Source organism: Anopheles cruzii, chromosome 2 (assembly GCF_943734635.1).
Source record: "Anopheles cruzii chromosome 2, idAnoCruzAS_RS32_06, whole genome shotgun sequence".
NCBI lineage: Eukaryota > Metazoa > Arthropoda > Insecta > Diptera > Culicidae > Anopheles > Anopheles cruzii.
The window spans coordinates 57081903-57101671 of NC_069144.1; the positions used below are offsets into that span (position 1 = coordinate 57081903).

The following is a 19769-nucleotide window of genomic DNA, read 5'->3' on the forward strand; positions in this document are numbered from 1 at the left end:
ATTTTCTCCTGCCCGGTGGTTTGCATAAGGTTTCACAACGTAGCGTCGGTTCGATTGGTTCCATCAGCCCCGTAGTAGTAGTAGAAGTTAGTGTCGTGGCCTTATGTCGAAAGCGGTTCGTTTCAAACGTAACGTGAAATAAAGAGCGGAAAATATTTATTTAACACAACATCCCCCGTGCGATCGCGATTAGTAGTTCAATAAGGTAAAGCCAAAGCTTCCGCTTCAATTGAGGTACGTGTCGGGCATCGCACGCAACAATGAATCAAAGGGTGTATAAATGCGGTGCGGTGCACTCTTAGAATGGACAGTCCGTGAGGTAAACTTAACCAGTGACCACTAATAGCCTAGTAATACTATGGATTCGGTTCGTCAAGAAATATCCGAACGCCACGGCAACGAGGCTAGCGCGATGAACGTTTACAAGAAGCAGCACGCCGTCATGGGGATAGGATTTCCTCCGCCAGAGCTGCTGCAGGAGTGCTGTGAAGCGTTCGATATAGCGACAGCGCACCGAATGGTAAGCGTTCTTGGAGCGATTAAAATCCAGCAAATTTCAAAATATGATCAAATTATGAATTGCTTGTGGTGGACCCCTCGCGGCTGCTGCTGTTGCGCTTATCAAGTACGCGCAACGCACACCACACGTCAGTTGTGCGTAGCTCGTTGTAAACAAAGCATCACCAAACTCTTCAGCTGCCGATCTGCGCTATGCGGCGGTTGAATCGGAAGGGCACGATACAAAAAATCAAACACTACGAGTACCAGGAAGCATTAGTAAATTAGCGAGCATATCCCTGCACAAAGTACGCCCTAATAGACCCGTGCGAGTGTTGAATCGTTGCCAAGAGACCTTCGCGATGGAAAACGTTCGCCGGGAAGTGCCCATGAACCATCTGTTCGATGGCGGAGCACTTAATGTGTACGATCAGGAAATTGCTAACTTGTCTGCGGGCGCCCCGGGACCCGATCTGTTGCAGGACAGTGCGAAACTTATTTGTCAGGCCACGGAAGTGCGTACGGTGAGTGTGGGTCACACAACAATTTGGGAAAAAATACGGCATCACATGGCACGCGGCGATCGTGCAGCGAGATAAGCTGGATGCTGCTCTACACGCATTTGAAATTCGGCCGAATGAAACACATGACGAAGCGGTTTCAAAGTTCTTATCAGTACCTTCGGTCTTTATTGGTCAAAAGTTACTTTTTAAAAATAGATTAGCTGGGACGATTCTTCTAACCATCCTAACGACGGTAACGGTAGCGCTTGAAGTGGAACCAGAGCTGGAAAATGTTGTTCTGGAACTGGCAACGGAAGCCGCGCTTGTAGCTGAACTCCCACTCGCGGTTAACGATTTTAAACGCAATATCCTCGTACGGTGGCCCTGCATGGAAGCGCAACGTGGCAAAGTCCCCGTTGTCGGAGCACGGCGTCAGGAAGTACTGCGGGGTGGTGTTTTTGTTGATCAGATCCGGGTAGAAGATATTGAACTTGTAGCCCTGCACGATCTTCGGCGGCGGATTGTCCATATCGTAGTGCGTCTGGTTGTACTTGTTCCACTCGAAGCCCGTGTGTACGCGATTAAAGTAGCGAGGCTTCCGGGGCCGATACTTGTCCGACCAGAGGTACACGTGCGAATCGACACGCGTTTCCACCGAGAACTCGGCCTCATCGTTGTCCATGCCGCGCCGCGCTTCCTTGCGCAGCAGCATCTCTTCGCGCGAGTACAGTTCCTCCTCCTGATTGATGCCGAGCACCTTCTGCCGCAACACGTCCAGTATTTCCTCATCCTTGTCCTCGCTGATTATTTCGCTGCCCGGTTCGAGGTCGGATGCATTTACATACTTCGGTTCGTAGCCTCCCTTCTTGTACATCTCGAAGCACTCGCTGAGCAGATCGTTTTCGATGCTTTCGGCCGATTTGGCAACAACCGCCTCCGACTCCGACTGGGCAGCACTGTCCACGGACGATTCGTCTCCCGCTTCGGCAGCCCTCGAGCCCATTCCCGACGGTCCGGCCTCATCGTCGTCCGTCTGAGCTTCCTTCTTCACCTGGACTTCCTGTTCCTTCTTGAGCAGCTCCAGTTTGCTGCGCAGGTTGTCCTGGTGCCTATCGCGAAGCCTGGCCCGCGCCATGTGTGCCTTCAGCTGTGACAGTAAGCTCTCCCAGTACCCAATATCGAGCCCATCCTGCTGGCTGTTGATTTTGTCCTCAATCTTCTTCTTCAGCTCCTCCAGCTGGAAGGCCGTCTTGCCCCGAAAGATCTGCGTCACGTCCTTGGCGACACTCTGGTGGATGCCTTCACGGCGCCCCGTGGCCACTCGTTGCTTTTCCGCTTCCACCTTTCGCAGTTTGTGTATCTCGTCGTCCACGATGATGGTAAGGTCGGTCCAGAAGTCCAAGTTTTTGCCCTTCTCCAGCTCGTTGTACACCTTAATGTCGACTAGCAGGTCCTCCAAGTCGTCCAGACTGAGCCCATTCAAATACGTGTACGGTTCGTGCATCTGCATCTCGATCGATTCCTCCAGGTTCTGCTCGGAAATGTACTGCGCTAGCAGATCGATGGGTTTGGCGCGCCCGTCGTGAATGCGTATTTTGCTGCGGAGCTTCGCCTGGTCAAGGTGGAAACTCTCCTCCTGCCGCTGCCACTCATCGAACTGGGCCGCTTCTTTCGACCGCTGCATTAGGTACATGTCGTCCTCACGTTGCTGCTGCAGGTGTTCGCGCTCCATACGACGCTTTTTGATCTTTTCCAGCTCGATCATGTTGTCGAGCTGCGTTTTCCGATTCATCGACTCCAACTCGCGGCGCGAGATGTCCTTCATACCCTGCTTCTCGAGTTTTTTCTTCCACACAAACGGTGCGGTCTTTTCCGTCGGTTCACCCCACATTGTGGCAGTGGAAAAGCACACTGCGCAGTGAAAATACAATAATAAACACCGATTAAACGTGGAAAAGCTGCTGATTTTCCCGAAATCCACTCTTTGTTTGGTCACGACGAAATCAAAATGTAAACAATGCTCGGATGACAGCTGCATGCTTCGCATGTTGACATGTAGGTGGCGCTCAGGCTGCTCCTAAAATTGTCGTTTTTGAATCAACCGTTATTGGTTCTGATTTAATTAATTCCATTTCTGTTGGTTCGTTCTTTATACCCGGTTCGTTTTTCAATTCATTACAGAAATATGAGCTCGAAAATAATTCCTACCTCTTTCAATATGGACCAGCGATTGGAACGATGGAATTTCGCGAGACACTTGCCTCGTTCCTGAGTGAGGGCTACCACAGCGAGGTAAACAAGTAAGTGATTAAATCTGTTTTGCGCTACACAACCCTTCAGATACTCAAGCCGGGGCTTATCATCGATCAGGTCCGATCTGGTTCAAACCAGTGGTGCTACGAATGGTCTGCACCTGATACTGTCGACGCTAGTCGATCTGGGCGGTGTCGTATTCGTCGATGAATACACCTACATGATTGCGTTAGACGCTATTGCTCAGTTTAGCACACTGAAAATAGTTTCCTGTGAGTACAATCTTATCTGTGACCTTGCCAAAAACCAGCGATTCGATCGTACGTATCGTAACTGTTCGTTTGCCCTTCCCGGAGATTAGTGCCCCTTGAACAGGATGGACCCAATATGGAGGTGTTCGAGGAGCTGATCGAGCAGCATCGGTTCGAAGCGACGGCGGGAAAACCGTTCTGGGGCATCTACTACACCATACCGACCTTCCACAACCCGACGGGAATCGTGTTTTCCGCGGGTGAGTGAATCACATGGCACCCACCATGCCAGGCAGCGCCGGCAGCGGCTTTCCTGGTTGGTGATAAGCCATCGCGAGGCCCCTTTCCTATTTAGGAAATAATCGTTCCGCTTGCCGTCGCACAGAGAAATGCCAACGGCTGATAACGCTGGCCCGCAAAAGTGATATCTTGATTGCCTGCGACGATGTCTACAATTTATTGCATTACGCCCAACCGGAGGCGGCACCGCCGAAACGGCTGTTTGCGTACGACATCGAGGGACTGGGAAAAATCGATGGTTGGCGTGGAAATGTAATTTCGAATGGGACGTTCTCGAAAATCCTCTCCCCTGGCATCCGCCTGGGATGGATGGAATGTCCTCCGCGGTGCGTCGAGGCTTTTCGCAAAAGGTACGAATGGCGAACCGGCAATTCTTGCTAACTCTTCCACGTTACTGCTTTCCAGCGGAGTGCTGCAGAGTGGAGGGGCCGCCAACAATTACACCGGTGGCATAGTGACCACAATGATCCAGCTGGGGTTGGTTCAACGGCAGCTAAAGCTCTACAGTCGTCGCTACGCCGAACGCTTACAGGCTATGCTCGAAACTCTCGAAGCTAACCTACCCAAGGAGTGCAGCTTCTTCAAGCCACAGGGAGGGTACTTTGTATGGGTCCGCTTCCCAGATTACGTGGATTGCGTGAAGTTCAACCAGTTCAGCATGGAGAAACATCGAGTGGCCGGCGTTCCCGGTACACGCTTCTCCAGGACAGGTGGAGGACGAAATTTCATACGTCTCACTTTTGCCTTCCACGCGCCCGACTTTCTCCGGCAAAGTGTGGGCACCTTCTGTGTTGCCGCGAGGGAATACATGAGTACCGTTCAGGAGTAGTATTTGCACCAAGCTTTACGAATAAAACACCTTGATAACATTTCAGAAAACAAGCAAACGGCAAGCTTCATGTGGACTTTCGCTTGTAGGTTAGGATACCCTCTGGCGTCAGTTCTCTTCCGTGTTTTAGACCACCGCGGACCGCATGTTGATTGCTCTCGGGTGTAAATAGTATCGTTTTATTTAAATAATTGATAGCGCTGGTGCCATTCAAAGGCGTAGGAACGTGTTTGAAACGACCGGCCGTCTTCATGGCGCGATCTCACGTGTCGGGCGCACGCATGCTCCTGCGGCGCGAACAAGCGCAAAGAAGTGCAATGTCAATATTCGCCACACAACATCTTGTGTGGGACCCGGCCGGTGATTGTGATGCATTGGGCGCAATTATCGTTAAGCGTCGGCCGGCCGATCTCCCTTCGCCATTAACGGCACTCTTGCACCGGGAATTGAATCGCGTTATCGTCTTTTTTTTCTGATCCGTTAAATGAAGGGCCCAGAACAAATGCATTGCGCGGCAGGTTGATAGTGTTCACGTTCCTTAGTTCGCGCCAAAATCACAATTAAATTTCCCCATTCGTGTAGAACATCGTCGCGAGACGTGGAGTTGTTGTCCGCTTCGCGCGTGACCCCCAACGAGCTATTAATAACCGGACAAAGACGCGGCATAAGACTTTTGTGTACTTCTCTCTTCTTTTGCCGTCGAAAATATGTCAATTTTAATTACGCATGCTACCAGCGGCACAATTTGCGTAGCATCGATCATGGGAAAGAACGCTCCTGACGATGGCCGATCTCCGGCGAGTCTGTGGCAGTGAAGGCAAACCTGTACGCGAAAGCCACCTTTTAATCTTGTCTATTTGCTTATGAGATTGTGCACACATTCCCTAAGGGGTGCTATTGTTCCGCACGTGTCTCTTTCTATTATTAGGTATGGATTTTTGCCTTTCCATGGTCAAGGCAGTTCAGCCCCGGTTCGGTTCTTTGTCCACACGCGAAGGTTGGAAAACGCAAACGAAGGTTCGCGAATCCGGGGGGATAGTCGGTACCCATCGCTAGACGAAGATGCTTCGCGTCTCTAGATTTCATCATCTTTTACCAGTTTAGCTCTCCCCTAAAAACGGCACCAGCAATCGATTGTCTGAATCTCTTCTGGCCACGCGCTCATACGCCATAGGCCCGGCCGAAAAAGACGGCACATATGGCGCTGCGAATTTCACAACCCACTTCGTCCGAGGGGGGGCTCCATCGGCTCGCGGTCGGAACCCACAAATTGGTCGCGTACCTGTATCTTATCGGTGGAATGCTTCGCTGATTCCGCGTGCCCGGGCGCGTATTCTGCGTCTCCCTGAGACGCACCTGTGTAACGCGACGACAGAAATGGCGTTGATAAGCCGGGTACAACCGCCGCGTATCGGCTGTCTGTCTGGCAACAGGCCAACCCGCCCGCTGACCGGTAAACGAAAAACCAAACACCCGGACCACCATCGTCTCTACTTCCACCCGTCTAGGGCACAGTCTTCCACAAACCTCCCTGTTGAGACTCTTTGTTGGTTGAGACTCCGGCGAAAAAAAAAAACAGTCCCACGAATTCGGCCGGCTTGATGGCCGGCCCCCACCAATACTACAGCAGCCTCTCGGGGCGGTTGTTGATATGTTTGTTTTGCGCCGAACCACGGGGCGAGCGATACGCAACGGCCTCGCGGCGCGGCGTTCGCGAAAATTGATGCCCCTTTTCTACTCTGCTTTCGACTGGTGCCCTCGCGTATTAACGCGCGGGCGCGGGCGCAGTGTGTGTTTGGTCGCGCACGGTTCGCGCAAACCGTGGAATCAGTCGTTCGGTACAGCTGCGCCGGAACAGTCCGCTCCACGCGCGGGAGACACGGATCACGCGAGACGAAATAACAAACATAGACGAAACGTGGTAAAAAAAACGCGTAAAGGCGTAGAGAACAAACATAGACTTATAGTGGCCTTAGCACGCAAGGTCTGCGCAACCTAGTCCCAACCTAGAGTTCTTGGAAAGGGTAATAAAACCTTCACACCCGGTCAATGTGAAGGAAACGGGCGGAAGGAGCCGAAGAACTACGACGTCGTCGGGCGGGCAGTCAAAGGTCGCTACCACGACCGCATAAGCAATGGACGTCTGTCGATCGTCGAGTGCGCGAAGAAAAGGTGACCGACGGTGGCGAACGTAGGGAGAGGCAAGTGAAAATGAAACCGTAAGCGGGGATGTAAAGACCCGAACAAGCTCGACGGGACGGTCTGCCCCAAGTCTGTGGCGATACAAGTTTGGTGCCAAATGCGCGTACTGATTGCGGCTGGACCGTACGAGGCTACTCGCGAAACGTAGATTAAAGGCGCCCGAGTCCACCAACCTACGTAACTGTGGCCGCAGAGTGTGCGTGTGTTTTTCCAGGCAGAGAGAGAGAGAGAGTGAGAGACTGTATCCGGGAGCGGGCAGTGTTCGCGCCCTAACCTCCCAACACCTGTGTGGCGATCGCGAAGTACAGATCGCGTCAACTTTTAATGATCGCAAGGGATCTCGCCCCGCAAGCATACTTTTCAGCAACCGCGACTCCGCACACATCACACTGTGGCTGTTTGACGAGTAAATAAAAAGCGCATCTCAGGGAACATCAGCACCGTGTCGAAAGAGAGGTATGTTTTGGGGCGTTGAGCGTGGCGTTCCTTCAGCAGAATCTGACAAAAAAAGGGCTCAGGTTTGGCCACCGAAGCGTGCGCCAGAATAAGGCCAAGAAGTAATTGCATATTGTTGCCTCGTGCCATCTTCTGTCGATTTTGATGCTTCAGTGGTCCCGGCACTCCGCGTTGCTGTTTTTGTTCCGGCCTTCGATCATCATGCTTTAAAAGCCTTATCGTCCAAAAAGAACCACGAGAGCGGATCCGGCGAGACACAAGCCTCTAATCAACGAGGTTTTATTTCGCATTTGCGCTGTGCATAATCCTTCACTCGTGGGTCTTATGTTTTTATTTCGTTGTGGGCCATATCTTGTAGCTATGCCATAATGCCTGTGCAAAACCGTCCGTTCTGTATCGATGCCGATGTGGCCGATACACGGCCGCGTTTCTGGCCAGAACGTACGATTATCGAGAAATCTTATCGCCTGCGCCGGACCACGGCGTGTAGCAATAATCCTGGACCGGTGCCGAACATCCGATAAGTGTTACGATTAATTTAAGTTACGAATCGTACGCAGCGATCGGTTTTATTACATCACGCACAAACGGAGCATTAGGCAAACACTGCGGCCAACATTAAAAAATTGCACATTTCCTGATATAAGCTCATCTCACACACGAAAGCACTTCCGGCACAAACACTGCGCTAAAAATAAAACTCAAACACAGGAAAGAACGGGGACAAGTGTTCCCAAAGCACAAAAAACAAATCCCTTTTTTGCCCTCCCTCCGATGCTTTGTGGCCGCTAAACCTCTCGCTTTTTACGCGGTAAGATTTACGATGTGGGTAAAAAAGAAACGCCACGGAAGGTGCTCATGCGTGCCGCGATCGCGCATGGTGGTGGTGATGGCGAGATCAACCGCCGCGTACCTGTTGACAAATGATGATGAGCTGTCATAAAAAATAATAGCAAATCGCGAGGTGGCATCCAGCAGCAGCCCCTCGACGATCATTTGCGATCCCCTCGTGCCGTGCCGTTGTTCTGGCCCAATGCGTTTGGCTTTTAATAATGGTTCCGCCCAACCTACTTCCCCAACGTGACACCAGATGAGCGCTAATCGACGGGCTCGCTCGTCGGCCGGCATTCCTGTGGCCGGTTAACATTACGGACTCCAGCGGATGATTGTCTTCGTGCTACAGATGGACTCCTCAAGGGTCACGTTTCTGATCGTTTAAGGACCTCATTAACACGATTTATCAAGCGATGGCGATCTGCAAGATTGAAGTCCTTGTTTGAGATCATTTTTCACATGCTATCCCGAAGAACAGAAAATATTTAGCTCTAATTGAAGAGTGTTCCAAATTCAGACCCTAACACAGACGACAAACAGCTAGGCTAGTATCTTATCTTGAATTGCTCATTTTCACATACACCCCCTGGTCGGACCCGGACACCCGGAACCCGAGCACTCGAAAAGATCGAAGCCAAAGTCCCAAAATTTGACGCAAGTTGGCGGGGAGCCGTTTAACGTGATTACCGTGGCCAATTGCAGACCCCAACCAACAAGGCCGTCGCCACGCGAGACCGCCCGCCGGGGGAGGGTTCGAGTTCAGGTTCAATGTGAAGACTTGTGGCTTCTTCCAACGGCCCCCCCCCCCCCCCCGCTGCACGTATGTATATGCAGCACGATACCCCACGATGTACGATGCTATATATGCTGATTAGTCGCCAACGGCGGTCAGAGAGCACCGGCCAGGGCACACACAAAACGTGACGATCGCGCTCGTATCGTTGGCGCAGAAAATTTACGCCTCTCTTAGATAGTTGTAGAGTCGCGCACCAATCATGTCCGGGGCGTGATGATCTTCCGTGAGATCGATCTCGCACGAGGGAGCCTGTGCCGGCAGCGTGGCGAGCATGATTGACTACGCTGCCCTCGCTGGTAGTGGCCATCGCCAGCCCCAGGACTTTGATGAGAATTTATTGGATTGTTTTTGATGCACGGCCCACGGCACACAGTCAGTGGCGGAGGGGTAAGAAGGTAACGTGCGCACGGGCCACCGAAACGACGCTCGCAATTCATTGGTCGTAATTGACGCCATTTGCATATTTGTGGCCGGTTTAGAACTTTTTCGGACTTTAGGCTTTCGGTAATGCGATTGTCTCGAATGCAGTTACGGTTCGCTTCGGATCGTTACGTTACGGATTCAGATTCTGCTGGGGGGTTTCGCGCCGCACCGATGATCTTCGGTTTACTGATGGCAACGTTCTGTTTTTTTACAGCTCTCGATCTTCGCGGCCCCGAAAAACCGACGACGATGTTGAACAGTGAAACGGGCGAGATGGAGTACGAGTCCGGTGGAGCGTACCGGGACCGGGAGCGCATCTACCTGGACAAGGAGACGGGCGAAGTGAGCAGCTACCGGGCGGAACCGGACGTACGACGCCCCCGGTCCAAGTTCCTCGTCCCGAAGCAGTACCTGCGCAACCAGTGCGGCATTGTGGCGCGCAAACCGGTGGCCTCCACGGCGGCCCCGAGCGTGGCCTGCGCGTCCATGGCCTGCCGGCAAAAGATGATTCCGATGACGAAGGAGGTACCTGTCAAATGAACTTCCCATCACCACCCCAAAAACCCACTCTACTATCCTAGGCTAATAGACTGCGGGAAGTGAAAAACGAAGTGGCCACACACTGGCCGCACGCAGAAGAGGTATTAGAAGCACGAGTTTGTTTTTTACTTTCACTGTTTCGTTCCGTAGCAGTAGCTATCTAACCGAAGCGAACAGTTTCATCCACAAAATTGTGCGTGAACTGATACGAATGTGTGCGTGCGTGTATGTGATCGTGTCGTGTGATGGCTTAACCCGTTAACAAGAAGAAGGCTAACTACTAACAAAAGCAACGACGTGTGTGCCACCCTGTGTAACGTAACCCTTTTCTTCCACGTGTTCCGTCTTCCAGGAGGTCACGGTCGGCTACAAATGTAGCGCCCATCTGCTCTACCTTCTGCCGCTGTTCTTCATGACGCCGAAGCTGTTCGCGTTGCTCATTTCCTTCGTGGAAGTCATGCTGCACATGTGGGCGCACCGGAAGAACGGGGCCGGCGGCCGCCGCCAGGACGTGTACTTCCGCAGCCCGATGCACGTGGTGACGCGCAATTTCTGCGAAATCTGCCGCCACGAGCAGCTGATGGGCCGCGTCGGAAAGCTGCAGGATGGCCGGATGAAGCAGATGCAGAACTACTTCCGGAGGGTTACCCGAAACATTGCCTGAAGCGCACTTCGGTTTGCGAGCGCGAGTTTACGCCAGTACCGTACACATAAACGCTGCTGATAGGTGGGGCCTGGATTGGCCCCGTGCTTTAGCGTCAGCGCAGCGCTTTCAATAAACCGTGCTACAATAAGGGCTCTGTTCGTACTGTTAGCTTGTATTAAAGTTTGTGCACAAGTGGGTACATTGATTAGCTTATCGTTATCAACCATTCGTACAGTAAACATAGAGCGTGTGCCTCAACAGAGTGCCTCCGAGATGCCGATTTCGTCGTTCAAAGGGCCAACATCTGAAATGCCTTCTGAAAGAAGAGAACAATAGCGTTTGAGTTTCGCCTTCCGACAGCCGTTCCATTCCGGCACCCTACCATCCTCCACGATGTACTGCTCGGGGTCGAATAGCTGCACCTCCGATGTCTCGTCGATGTCTTGAGCTGTCTGGTTCCGTTCCGACCCGCTTGCATCTGCACCGCCAGGTTGGTTCGCTTGAGCTGTCCTGTTCCGTTTCCTACGGATCGGGTGACGACACGAGTGCTTCTTCAGCATAGTGGCCCTCAAGAAGACACTGCCACAACTAGAGCACTTGTGACTTTCCCGCTTGGTCTGCTGCAGCTCTGGCTGGTGTTTGCGCAACATGTGGGCGTCCCGGTTGGTTTTCTGCGAGAACATGGCATCGCAGAAATCGCACCGAAACGGTTTCTCGCCCGTGTGCACCGTCATGTGCTTCAGCAGCAAACTTTTGTACGGAAAGTTGACGCAACAGTAGCTGCAGGTGTACACTGTGGGGTGATTTTTACGCATGTGCTTGCGCATTCCCGACCGGTACTTGAAGGACACGTCACAAACTGGGCACCAAAAGAAACCGTCCTCCTGATGAGCCTCCATTTTCGTGTCGGTGAGCTTATTGATCACGACCACGTTTTCGTTTTGGACGATCGTGTTCAAACATTCGCGCATCGTCGTCTCGTGTCGGTGCCCAACTCGGACGTGCTGGTACAGCTTGGTCACGTCAGAGAACCGCTCCTGGCACGCGTGACACTCGTACGGAAAGTGACGCTTGTGCACCTTCTGGTGCGTCTTCAGTGCGCTGAAGCGAAGAAACTTTAATCCACACTCCCCACACTCGTGGCACCGTTCTGGATGTTCGCCCGTGTGGACCGCCATGTGCGCTTTGAGGTTGTTTTTTTGCGAAAATCTACAACAAAAACCAAGGTAAAGGCTGGTAAATAATGGTGCCCTCGGTTGGTGTTGTCGCTTAGGGTTTCTGTACCTTCGCCCACAAATATCGCATGCGTGAGGTTTCTCACCGTTGTGTACGAGTTCGTGCTTCTTAAGCGAGCTGCGGTACGGAAATCCTTTGCCGCAGTCGGCGCAAAAGTGACGCTGAAAATGGTGAAAATCGGTGCTCCAATGCGCTACATTCCTTACATTTACCGTTACTCACATCAACGCGCTCGGGGCGTGTACGGGGCGGTGGGGTTCGCATTCTCCAACTGTTCCCTCGTACGGACACTTCGTCCAGTGCCTCGATGGAATCGTACTCTTGCGATGAAATGGACATTCGATCTTCATGGACTGCACCGGCTATCCCAAAAAACTCCGTCAAGTACTCCGTCCGACAGGCCTCGGATTCCTCGTCTGAGCTGCTCGGTATCTGCGAAACGGACCGAGCACCTTCTTCAGTGGTGTCTTCGTCCGTAACGGTCTGCTGCTCGGCCACTTTTATGACCGTACCCTCAATCTGCGCTTCCACATCGTCGCAGCCATCGCGGTGCACCGGTGCACTGGCATCTTCGACATCCTCCGCCACGGCGTCCACCGTCGTGTCCGTCTGCATGCCGCCCGATCCGGGATCCATTTTGAGGAAATAGTAGTTACCGTTCGCTGACAATATGCCAATCTCTTCTTCCGCTTCCGGTACTTCCTCATCCGCATCATTCTCAATCGCCAAATCCGGCACTTTGTTCACTTCGGGACTGTCCCAGTCAATCGGCGGTACTTTTGGCTCTTGCAAGAACATCAAGTACCCCTCGTCGGTGGTTTCGGGCAGCGCAATGTCCAACAGAAGCGGGCTATCATGTTCGTCGTCCTCTTTTTCGGCTTGCAGTGCTGGAAAGATCGTGGGAATGGCATCGGGCCGCAGGAACCGGAAGTTGAACCGCGGGTGAATGTCGAAACAATGCTTCTGGAAGTGGTTGCTGCATATTTTTACGTCCCCGGCCATGAGGGCCTGTATCTGGTCGGGTTCGTGTACACCCAACGCATCTAGCCATTGCTCGCGCAGGGCTTCAGTGTTTGGAAAGCTGCGAAAAACACGATGAGAATGGTGCAGTTGGCAAACGCCACAAGTGGTTGCGCGCCTGGGAGCGCCAGCCGTACCTGACGAAAAACACGGACGTCTGGCTCACAATCTGGTCGTCCGTTTCACAGTCGATAATACAGCACCTCATTTGGCTGGCCAACAGCGTCCGATTCACGTGAGAAAAACACTCAATAGCCAAATCAATATCGGATCAAAGTTGTTATTAATCCGCTCGTCCGTGAAGCAAGAAACGTTTGGCGTTTTGTTTTCATCTCACTGACAGTTCCTCATGATGTCGACATGTCAAAAAGTCGACATAAAGATGGTCGGTCGGTTTGGTCGGAGTTCACCCAATTAAAGAGAGTTCATTCCAGAGAGTTCACCCAATTAAAGAGAGTTCATTCCCATTCGTTGAACTTTATTTTTTCATCCTTCGCTCTTCTCGTGTTCTCGTGTTGTAAATCGTTGCTCAACAATTAACAAACTCAGTATCCCTGCTTGAGACTGAGCACTTTCTGCCAGATTTTGTTCTGGTCTCCTGGAATGAAACTTTATCTGCAGGTTCTGTGAAGCAATAAAACGTTTCGAAACGATCACGATCTCTAGCTGTTCCCGGCGCGCGTCGCCATGCCTCAGTTTATCCTCATTTCTCGACCAAATCCGTTATAAATAAAATTTATATGGAAGAGTTTGTTTCTCCGGTCTGTAAAATGAAAACTCTGCAGCCATCGCGCTTTGCCACACGTTTATCTAATCGGACGCCTTATTTAATTGTATAAAACCTAGCATTCGATTACGATCTCTGCCATATAGATCAATCTTTTCCGACGACAGTAAATCCCATCATTGTGTGTCCGTACGTGCCCGTACGCAGTTGATGCAACCAATACTTATTGATAAGCAATTTACGCATTACCAATGTGGAATATAATCATTAGCATGCGCTGCTGTGCGCTCATCCTTCTTTGAAGCTCAGGCTCCAAATTTGGCGCAAATTTGTAATGAAAGCAGCTATAGAAGTGGTGGTCGCAAAGACGATTCCTTTGCTATGCAAAACAGCAATAATGTTTTGAATACATCCAACGGCAACGATCATACCTGTTAGAGCTAGATACGCAAGCCCGTCTCGGGGCATGATCAAAGGCTTCACTCGGAACAGGAAGCCAATCCGGTTCCGATCGCGGTTCCGATACTTTCTCGCGGGCCTTGTTGACCACAGTCCACCACTGCCCACGGTTAGCCCGTGCCACAACGAGCAAAGTAGTACATTGCTTGCAGTGGTCGTGTTAGAGAGTTAAACGTCGACGCATTTATCATTTGCCGTCTTATCTCCGACCGGCCCTGCAAGTGCCGGAAGATAAGCTACGTATGTTGTAATGAACCGTTTGCTGTTGGAGGAGACAACCGATGAGTCCGGGCGCAAAACTAGATACCGTAGTGGTGTATTTACACTGGCAATGGCATTTTACATTGGCATTTAATTTTTCTTGATTTAGGTATCTGTTTTCATTTTGTTGATATTTGCCTGCAGTTCACCCACCGCCACGATTAGCCACGCGGACCAATCAGCTGAGGTGGCACTTTCATTAGCATCTTTCGATGCGTTCGCGCTATTTCTTTACCGTTTAATGACACCAATTCGCCTACCATTGCTCACCCCAAAAAAGGCTGTCCGGCTGTCCGGCTGTCCGGTTTCCTTGCGGCTTGGGTCTCGTGCGAACTCCAGTTTGAGGTGTGATTTAATGAAAAATAAAATAAAAAAATCGCACCGCGTACGGAAACGTTCCCCGTTGGCGGGTTATCCATTGGCAAGCATGTGCGTGCACTATTATCGCGGAAGGCCAACCGAACGACGGCATAGATATCAGCCATCCATCATAGGGGTGTCATCGGCGAACACGCATCCGACCACCCACAACTGACCTCGGTCGCGGTGTATTTCCCCCTTCCGCCCAAAAAGCTAACGCTCCCGCATCAGTTTCCCCAGTCCGGTGAACTTGGGCTATCCCTCTGGTCAGTTTGTAACGCGATCGCCACCAATACGCGCGCACTACCGCGAACAGCACACAAAAAGTGGAACTGTGAATGCAAACAAGTAGACACTCGCTCAAGTGCTCTCTGCGCCGGTTAAGGTGGTGTAGTGTAAGGCCCCGTGGCGCGTATGCAAACAGAGCTCGCGGTTGAACGCATCGCACCCGATACCATCGCATATCGCCGACCGCGGACACGGCGACAAATCGCCGGCCGTAAGCTCTTCCACAGTCTCTCGGTGGCCTTTGATAAGTGAAGAGTTGTGGTCCGCGATCGCCGCACGCTCCCGCGATCGACACTCGAAGGCCGCGCATCGCGCATCAAGTTACACGTGGCTCGTGGTGCGCATCCTGCGCAAGACGCTGACGCTCCAAATTAGTAAACAAAATCAAAACACATAGCTGAAACAACAACAAACAACGGTCACCGGGGGTGGGGGCGGTCCAGTGTCAGGCAGTGCAGTGCTTCAACACCCCCTTCTGTAAGGCGCATTTGCCAAATCTAATCAGCTGCGGCCGGTGCTCGTTGGCGCGATAGACGGTTCCCACCGCGGGCTATTTTATTGTTTTACACACGCACGCGCTGATGTGTGTGCCCAATTTTCGGCCACCGTCCCGATAGGTATCCCGCTGTCCGCGCCCTGACTCAGAGAATGTGGAAACGTGCCCGGGAGCGGTTCGTGGTTGGTGTTCTTCTCTGGCACTCTCTGGCTGTGTGTCGCGGCAACAAGGACTGTTTGGGGTGATCATCTAGATCCAACGGTGGAGTGGATGCTGGAGTACTGTGCGTTGGTCAATAATAAACTAAGGCGAAGCAAGGAAGTGTCGTTTCCAGAAGTGATCCGGAGGGTGTCCTTGGGTGTCCGAAGTAAAAAGGGACCATATCCGGAACAATGGCGTTCAGCTGCACGCTCTGTGGACTGGGCCCACGGGTGACGGTTTTTGTCATCGGGACCATAACGATGGTAAGTAACGAGCGATTAGGCTGAGCCAGAAGTGAGTCATCTGATCGTGTTGCGCCCTCCCCTGAAAATGGTGTCTGTGATTGTGGAGCGATGTTGTTGGGTTACCTCTATCTGCGCCACAATGATAGACGTAATTAAAACACCTTCGCCGCTATCCGGAGGGTGCCCTATGAGCCTTATCAGGGGCTATTTGGAGAGTGACAATTTGTTTAAAAATCGCAGATATTGCAGTGCTATTGATTAGGCATGGGGCGTAGGGTGTTGCGAAAAGGTAAGGCAAATGAGAGCTCTTTGGAGGTCTCAGTCTTCCGGTAGGCATGAGGCGAAAGGACCTACAGGCTATCTTTATGGCAAGGGCATCTAAAAATGGATACTTTTGAAAATGACTCATTCGTTTCCTGTGTCGATCTTGTGCCCCCACAGTATCCTTTAATCCTTATCAGTAATTTGCCCTAATCTATCGTCCATTGTTTCCGCTGTCGTGCGATAGGGTTGTATTTGAGTTCATACAGCATAAGCGTGCTTCAACCATCATCGATCATTAAAGTTTTGCCATTGTGCCGTGACATGAACAGGTTTGATTGGGGGTCCAAATGGGGAGCACCACACAGCCCATAACCAAGCTTCATTTTGTCAAATAAATAATTTAAAGAACTTGAAGAGTGTAAAACAAGGTGTGAAGGAAGTGCTCATTTGATGCAAATTTTCAGTTAAATTTTTGGCCAAAAATTCCGTCAAAATGGAAGCTTGCTTTATGGGGGCTCATTACACTTGTCTCCCATGCTACCACAATATACTTCCCGTTCGTGGAGCGTTTCCTAACCGAGCATTGACGACAGTTTTATTCATTTTTACACCATACACACAGTTGTGTTTTGTGATAAAATTGAGCCGCGAACAACAGAAAATTTATTGCAATCTCTTTGCTCAACCATTAAAACATTTGGAAATTTAAATGAGGTGACCCTTTAAATTATAAGCAAACTAAAAGACATACACTAAGCCTGCAGTAAGACATGGCGATGGTTACAAAACATTAAAACGAGTCCCTTTACAACTTGGCAAAAGAAACAATAAACTCACCTGCCCACTGTGCTCCGTTGTCGAATGATTGCTAATTACTAAACAAGCACTCTGCGGCACGGTGGTGGTGCTAAAACAAGAACCTACACACCTTTGCCAAATATGACCGTAATTAGCCCTGGGCCGCGGGTCACCCACAAAGAGCGTTGTTTCAGGTGCGGTTAAAAAAATCAAAACAAACCATTATTATGCGCGGTGTCACCATAAATGTGGCTCTCCCGTTGCGCACGAATGTTGGGACGTGAAGTTTGTGGATGGCCAAATCAGCCATCGGCCTCCCGATAGGACGATGGTCACTTGTTACCGTTTGAGCTATCACGCAACGCGCAACTTTGCCCGTGCACGTTTACGATTATAGTTGTGCCAGCGGGCCAGCAGGACAAAGGAGATGAGGCCATATTTTTAACACGAACAGTGAGCGACTCTGCAAAAAATAATCCAAACATTTTAAGGGAATTTCGAATGAAATCACAACCATTGTGCCATCGCGCCACACGTGTTTTGTTACGTTGTTATCAACACACACTCAACGAGCGCCAAGAAGAGGGATAAATTCAACAAACATTACACCGGTTCACAAACGCTCCGGCGATAGTGCGGTCTGATTGGGTCACGTACTGGTCACGGCACACGACCCCCTGGGAGCATAAACCCCATCTCCATCCTACGTCTTGCTATTCGGTTCTTGCTATTCTTGCGATTCAAAATGAGCTTATTTACCGGATAACGCCAGCAAATAGCGCAATACCAGCAGGCAATTGGCACCAACAGGCGGGCATTGCGTTATCGCGCGTTTCAGGGCAATGCGCTATCTTCTGCAGACTGAGGTAAAGCTATCTGGTTCACTTGCAGGTATTCGCCTTGCTAATGGTTGGCTTAGCTACGACCGCAATACTGGCCCACAACTGCGAGATCGATATGACCGAGTCGAGGGAAGCGTACGGTCTCTATTTGTTTTACTTCCGGTGTAAGTAGCTTACGGGAATGGGACACCTTTTTACTGCAGCAACTAATCTGTCATCGTCCGTTATCAACTTTCACCGGTTTTTGCGACCTGCAGCCGAAGACTGTGGTGAGATCGATCTCCGGTACCTGGGGATCGATGTTCCACCGCAATTTCCACAACTACTGGTCCCCGACACGACGGAAGCTGTTCAGCGAACCTATGTGTTTGCGCTCGTGGCCGTTGCACTGCACGGTGCCCTAGCCGTAACGACGGTCCTGCTGTTCGGTGAGTCTATATTCCCACCAGGCACCCGTGCAAAACTAATCTCTGGGCTGCTATTTAGGTACCATGTGCGTTTCGTGTTTGGGACGAGGATGCGTCGTGTTTGGATTCTACCCCTGGATACTGGCGATGTTCCTGGTGCTGGCTCTCGACGTAACCGGATTCGTGGTGTATTTGATAGATTTCATCAACGTTATGGTTGGTCCACTATCTCAACTAGCAATGGCTTTGGATGTTAACATTTCTTTTCTCCTACAGGACGTTGATGGAGCGCTCGATTTGCTGGAAATACAGAACTCGGAAATGGTGCGCGATGTGTTTGAAGAGATAGACAGCATTTACCTGGTCGCGCCTTCGCTACTGATGTGGATTACGTTCAGTAAAGGAGTGATATTTTGGTTCATGTTCCTGATTTTCGTGTTCGTCATCATCAGTATGTCGATGCGTCTGTGGAAAGAGAATAAGCCGGCTCCGCCGTACAACAACAACCAGGCAATGCAACCACGCCAGGTGGTGCACCCAACCAGTCCTCCGCCGACCGATCTGGACGACACACGGAACGAATCAACCCGCTACATGGACCAGGCACCCCAGCAGCAGATGGCCTCGTTCCAACCGCCAGCAATGCAGCATCCACAAATCTATCCGGTGTTGCCACCGTCCAACCAGCAGCCCCAGACGCCGCAGCTTCCACCGCCCGCCGGTGTCAACATGCGCCGCACGGTCGAACCACTGAACGATGTCAACGAACTGCACCAGGACGAAAGTCCGCCATATCAACCACCGGCACAGGACGCCAATGCCCTTCCTCTGCACACGCGACTTACAATCGATCCGTACACCGACAAGCGGTTCTCCTATCTACCGGGTCAGCCGGTTCCGTTCTCATACCTGGCAGGACCACCGCCCGGAAGTAGTCCGCGCAGCTCGGTGAATCCACCACCGGAGGTGCGCAATCAGTTACCGTGGTCTTACTTTGCGGCGGCCGGCGATGACAAGAAACCTGGCGGCCGGCACCGGCTAACGACCACCTTGACGGAGCAGAAAGAGTTTCCGGGAGAAGAGAAACAGGCCCCGACCGTGAAAGTGAGCTCGCTCGCAGATGATCGATCCAGTGTAACGACGGACGAAGGAAGTGAGTGAACGAGATGAATCTCTTAACCCTAGTACCCTCTAATGATTCGATTTGTAACCTTCTGCCTTACAGAGTGGAGCGGACCCGAGTACAAATACTAGTCAAGCCGCGAAGAAGCATTGGTACCACAAAACGAAACGAAAATCCTACGCCCAATGTTGTTCCTGTATATAGTACACTAATCCATCCCTATGTCCACAAGAACTTGCGGCAGTCGCGTAGCGGCCGCACAACGTCAACCGATTTTCGTCGATACGAATGATTCATCGTTCCAGAAACTGGCAGGGACGGAACCACCGTGAGCTGAATCTTATCGAGAAAAGGAAGTCGTAAACAATGGACACCGGTTCGGTTGATGGTGATAACGAACAGTCGCTTCCCATACGGATTGCGATAATCTGCCGAAAGTGTGTATCCTGAAAGTTAAATACATTTCTTAAGATTACTTTGAGCTTGGGCTTTGAAATTACATTATCCTTCG

At 51.3% G+C, this 19769-nt stretch overlaps 5 protein-coding genes across 6 annotated transcripts; 3 read left to right on the forward strand and 2 right to left on the reverse strand.

Moving 5' to 3' along the window:
• Positions 1 to 358: 358 nt before the first annotated feature.
• Positions 359 to 4634, forward strand: LOC128267062 (2-aminoadipate transaminase). The gene is made up of 6 exons (XM_053003854.1): positions 359 to 520; positions 3183 to 3301; positions 3372 to 3526; positions 3616 to 3765; positions 3891 to 4155; positions 4211 to 4634. The coding sequence occupies exons 1-6, from the start codon at positions 359 to 361 to the stop codon at positions 4632 to 4634; spliced, it is 1275 nt and encodes a 424-aa protein (XP_052859814.1).
• Positions 1180 to 2968, reverse strand: LOC128277572 (splicing factor Cactin). Its single transcript, XM_053016048.1, has one exon. It carries the CDS (start codon positions 2890 to 2892, stop codon positions 1246 to 1248), a length of 1647 nt encoding a protein of 548 aa, XP_052872008.1. The 5' UTR covers positions 2893 to 2968; the 3' UTR covers positions 1180 to 1245.
• A 1847-nt stretch (positions 4635 to 6481) lies between the features above and the next one.
• LOC128275724 (uncharacterized) lies at positions 6482 to 10792 on the forward strand. Its single transcript, XM_053014326.1, has 3 exons — positions 6482 to 7292; positions 9560 to 9870; positions 10238 to 10792. Exons 2-3 carry the CDS (start codon positions 9595 to 9597, stop codon positions 10547 to 10549), a joined length of 588 nt encoding a protein of 195 aa, XP_052870286.1. The 5' UTR covers positions 6482 to 7292; positions 9560 to 9594; the 3' UTR covers positions 10550 to 10792.
• On the reverse strand, positions 10690 to 13061 carry LOC128275709 (zinc finger protein 34-like). Of its 2 annotated transcripts, none has more exons than XM_053014314.1 (5): positions 12925 to 13061; positions 11990 to 12848; positions 11816 to 11928; positions 10914 to 11740; positions 10690 to 10844 (listed from the first exon to the last, which is right to left on the reverse strand). In XM_053014314.1, the coding sequence occupies exons 1-5, from the start codon at positions 12993 to 12995 to the stop codon at positions 10786 to 10788; spliced, it is 1929 nt and encodes a 642-aa protein (XP_052870274.1). In that variant the 5' UTR covers positions 12996 to 13061; the 3' UTR covers positions 10690 to 10785. The 2 variants fall into 2 exon arrangements, with proteins under 2 accessions (XP_052870274.1, XP_052870265.1); XM_053014305.1 differs by having other exon boundaries at positions 10690 to 10847.
• Positions 13062 to 15142: 2081 nt separating this feature from the next.
• On the forward strand, positions 15143 to 19695 carry LOC128278326 (uncharacterized). The gene is made up of 6 exons (XM_053017036.1): positions 15143 to 15842; positions 17778 to 17892; positions 17986 to 18156; positions 18215 to 18351; positions 18412 to 19288; positions 19361 to 19695. Exons 1-6 carry the CDS (start codon positions 15771 to 15773, stop codon positions 19387 to 19389), a joined length of 1401 nt encoding a protein of 466 aa, XP_052872996.1. The 5' UTR covers positions 15143 to 15770; the 3' UTR covers positions 19390 to 19695.
• Positions 19696 to 19769: the final 74 nt, after the last annotated feature.

Bases quoted from the DNA above. Each gene is read 5' to 3' on its own strand.
- LOC128277572 (XM_053016048.1), bottom strand. From the start codon at position 2,892: ATGTGGGGTGAACCGACGGAAAAGACCGCACCGTTTGTGTGGAAGAAA.
- LOC128278326 (XM_053017036.1), top strand. From the start codon at position 15,771: ATGGCGTTCAGCTGCACGCTCTGTGGACTGGGCCCACGGGTGACGGTT. The intron at 18,157-18,214 runs GTGAGTCTATAT...GCTGCTATTTAG, and splicing joins AACGACGGTCCTGCTGTTCG to GTACCATGTGCGTTTCGTGT. The intron at 18,352-18,411 runs GTTGGTCCACTA...TTTCTCCTACAG, and splicing joins TAGATTTCATCAACGTTATG to GACGTTGATGGAGCGCTCGA.
- LOC128275709 (XM_053014305.1), bottom strand. From the start codon at position 12,995: ATGAGGTGCTGTATTATCGACTGTGAAACGGACGACCAGATTGTGAGC. The intron at 11,929-11,989 runs GTGAGTAACGGT...CACCATTTTCAG, and splicing joins CACGCCCCGAGCGCGTTGAT to CGTCACTTTTGCGCCGACTG. The intron at 11,741-11,815 runs GTACAGAAACCC...TTTTTGTTGTAG, and splicing joins TGCGATATTTGTGGGCGAAG to ATTTTCGCAAAAAAACAACC.
- LOC128267062 (XM_053003854.1), top strand. From the start codon at position 359: ATGGATTCGGTTCGTCAAGAAATATCCGAACGCCACGGCAACGAGGCT. The intron at 3,302-3,371 runs GTAAGTGATTAA...ATCATCGATCAG, and splicing joins TACCACAGCGAGGTAAACAA to GTCCGATCTGGTTCAAACCA. The intron at 4,156-4,210 runs GTACGAATGGCG...ACTGCTTTCCAG, and splicing joins GTCGAGGCTTTTCGCAAAAG to CGGAGTGCTGCAGAGTGGAG.
- LOC128275724 (XM_053014326.1), top strand. From the start codon at position 9,595: ATGTTGAACAGTGAAACGGGCGAGATGGAGTACGAGTCCGGTGGAGCG. The intron at 9,871-10,237 runs GTACCTGTCAAA...TCCGTCTTCCAG, and splicing joins TGATTCCGATGACGAAGGAG to GAGGTCACGGTCGGCTACAA.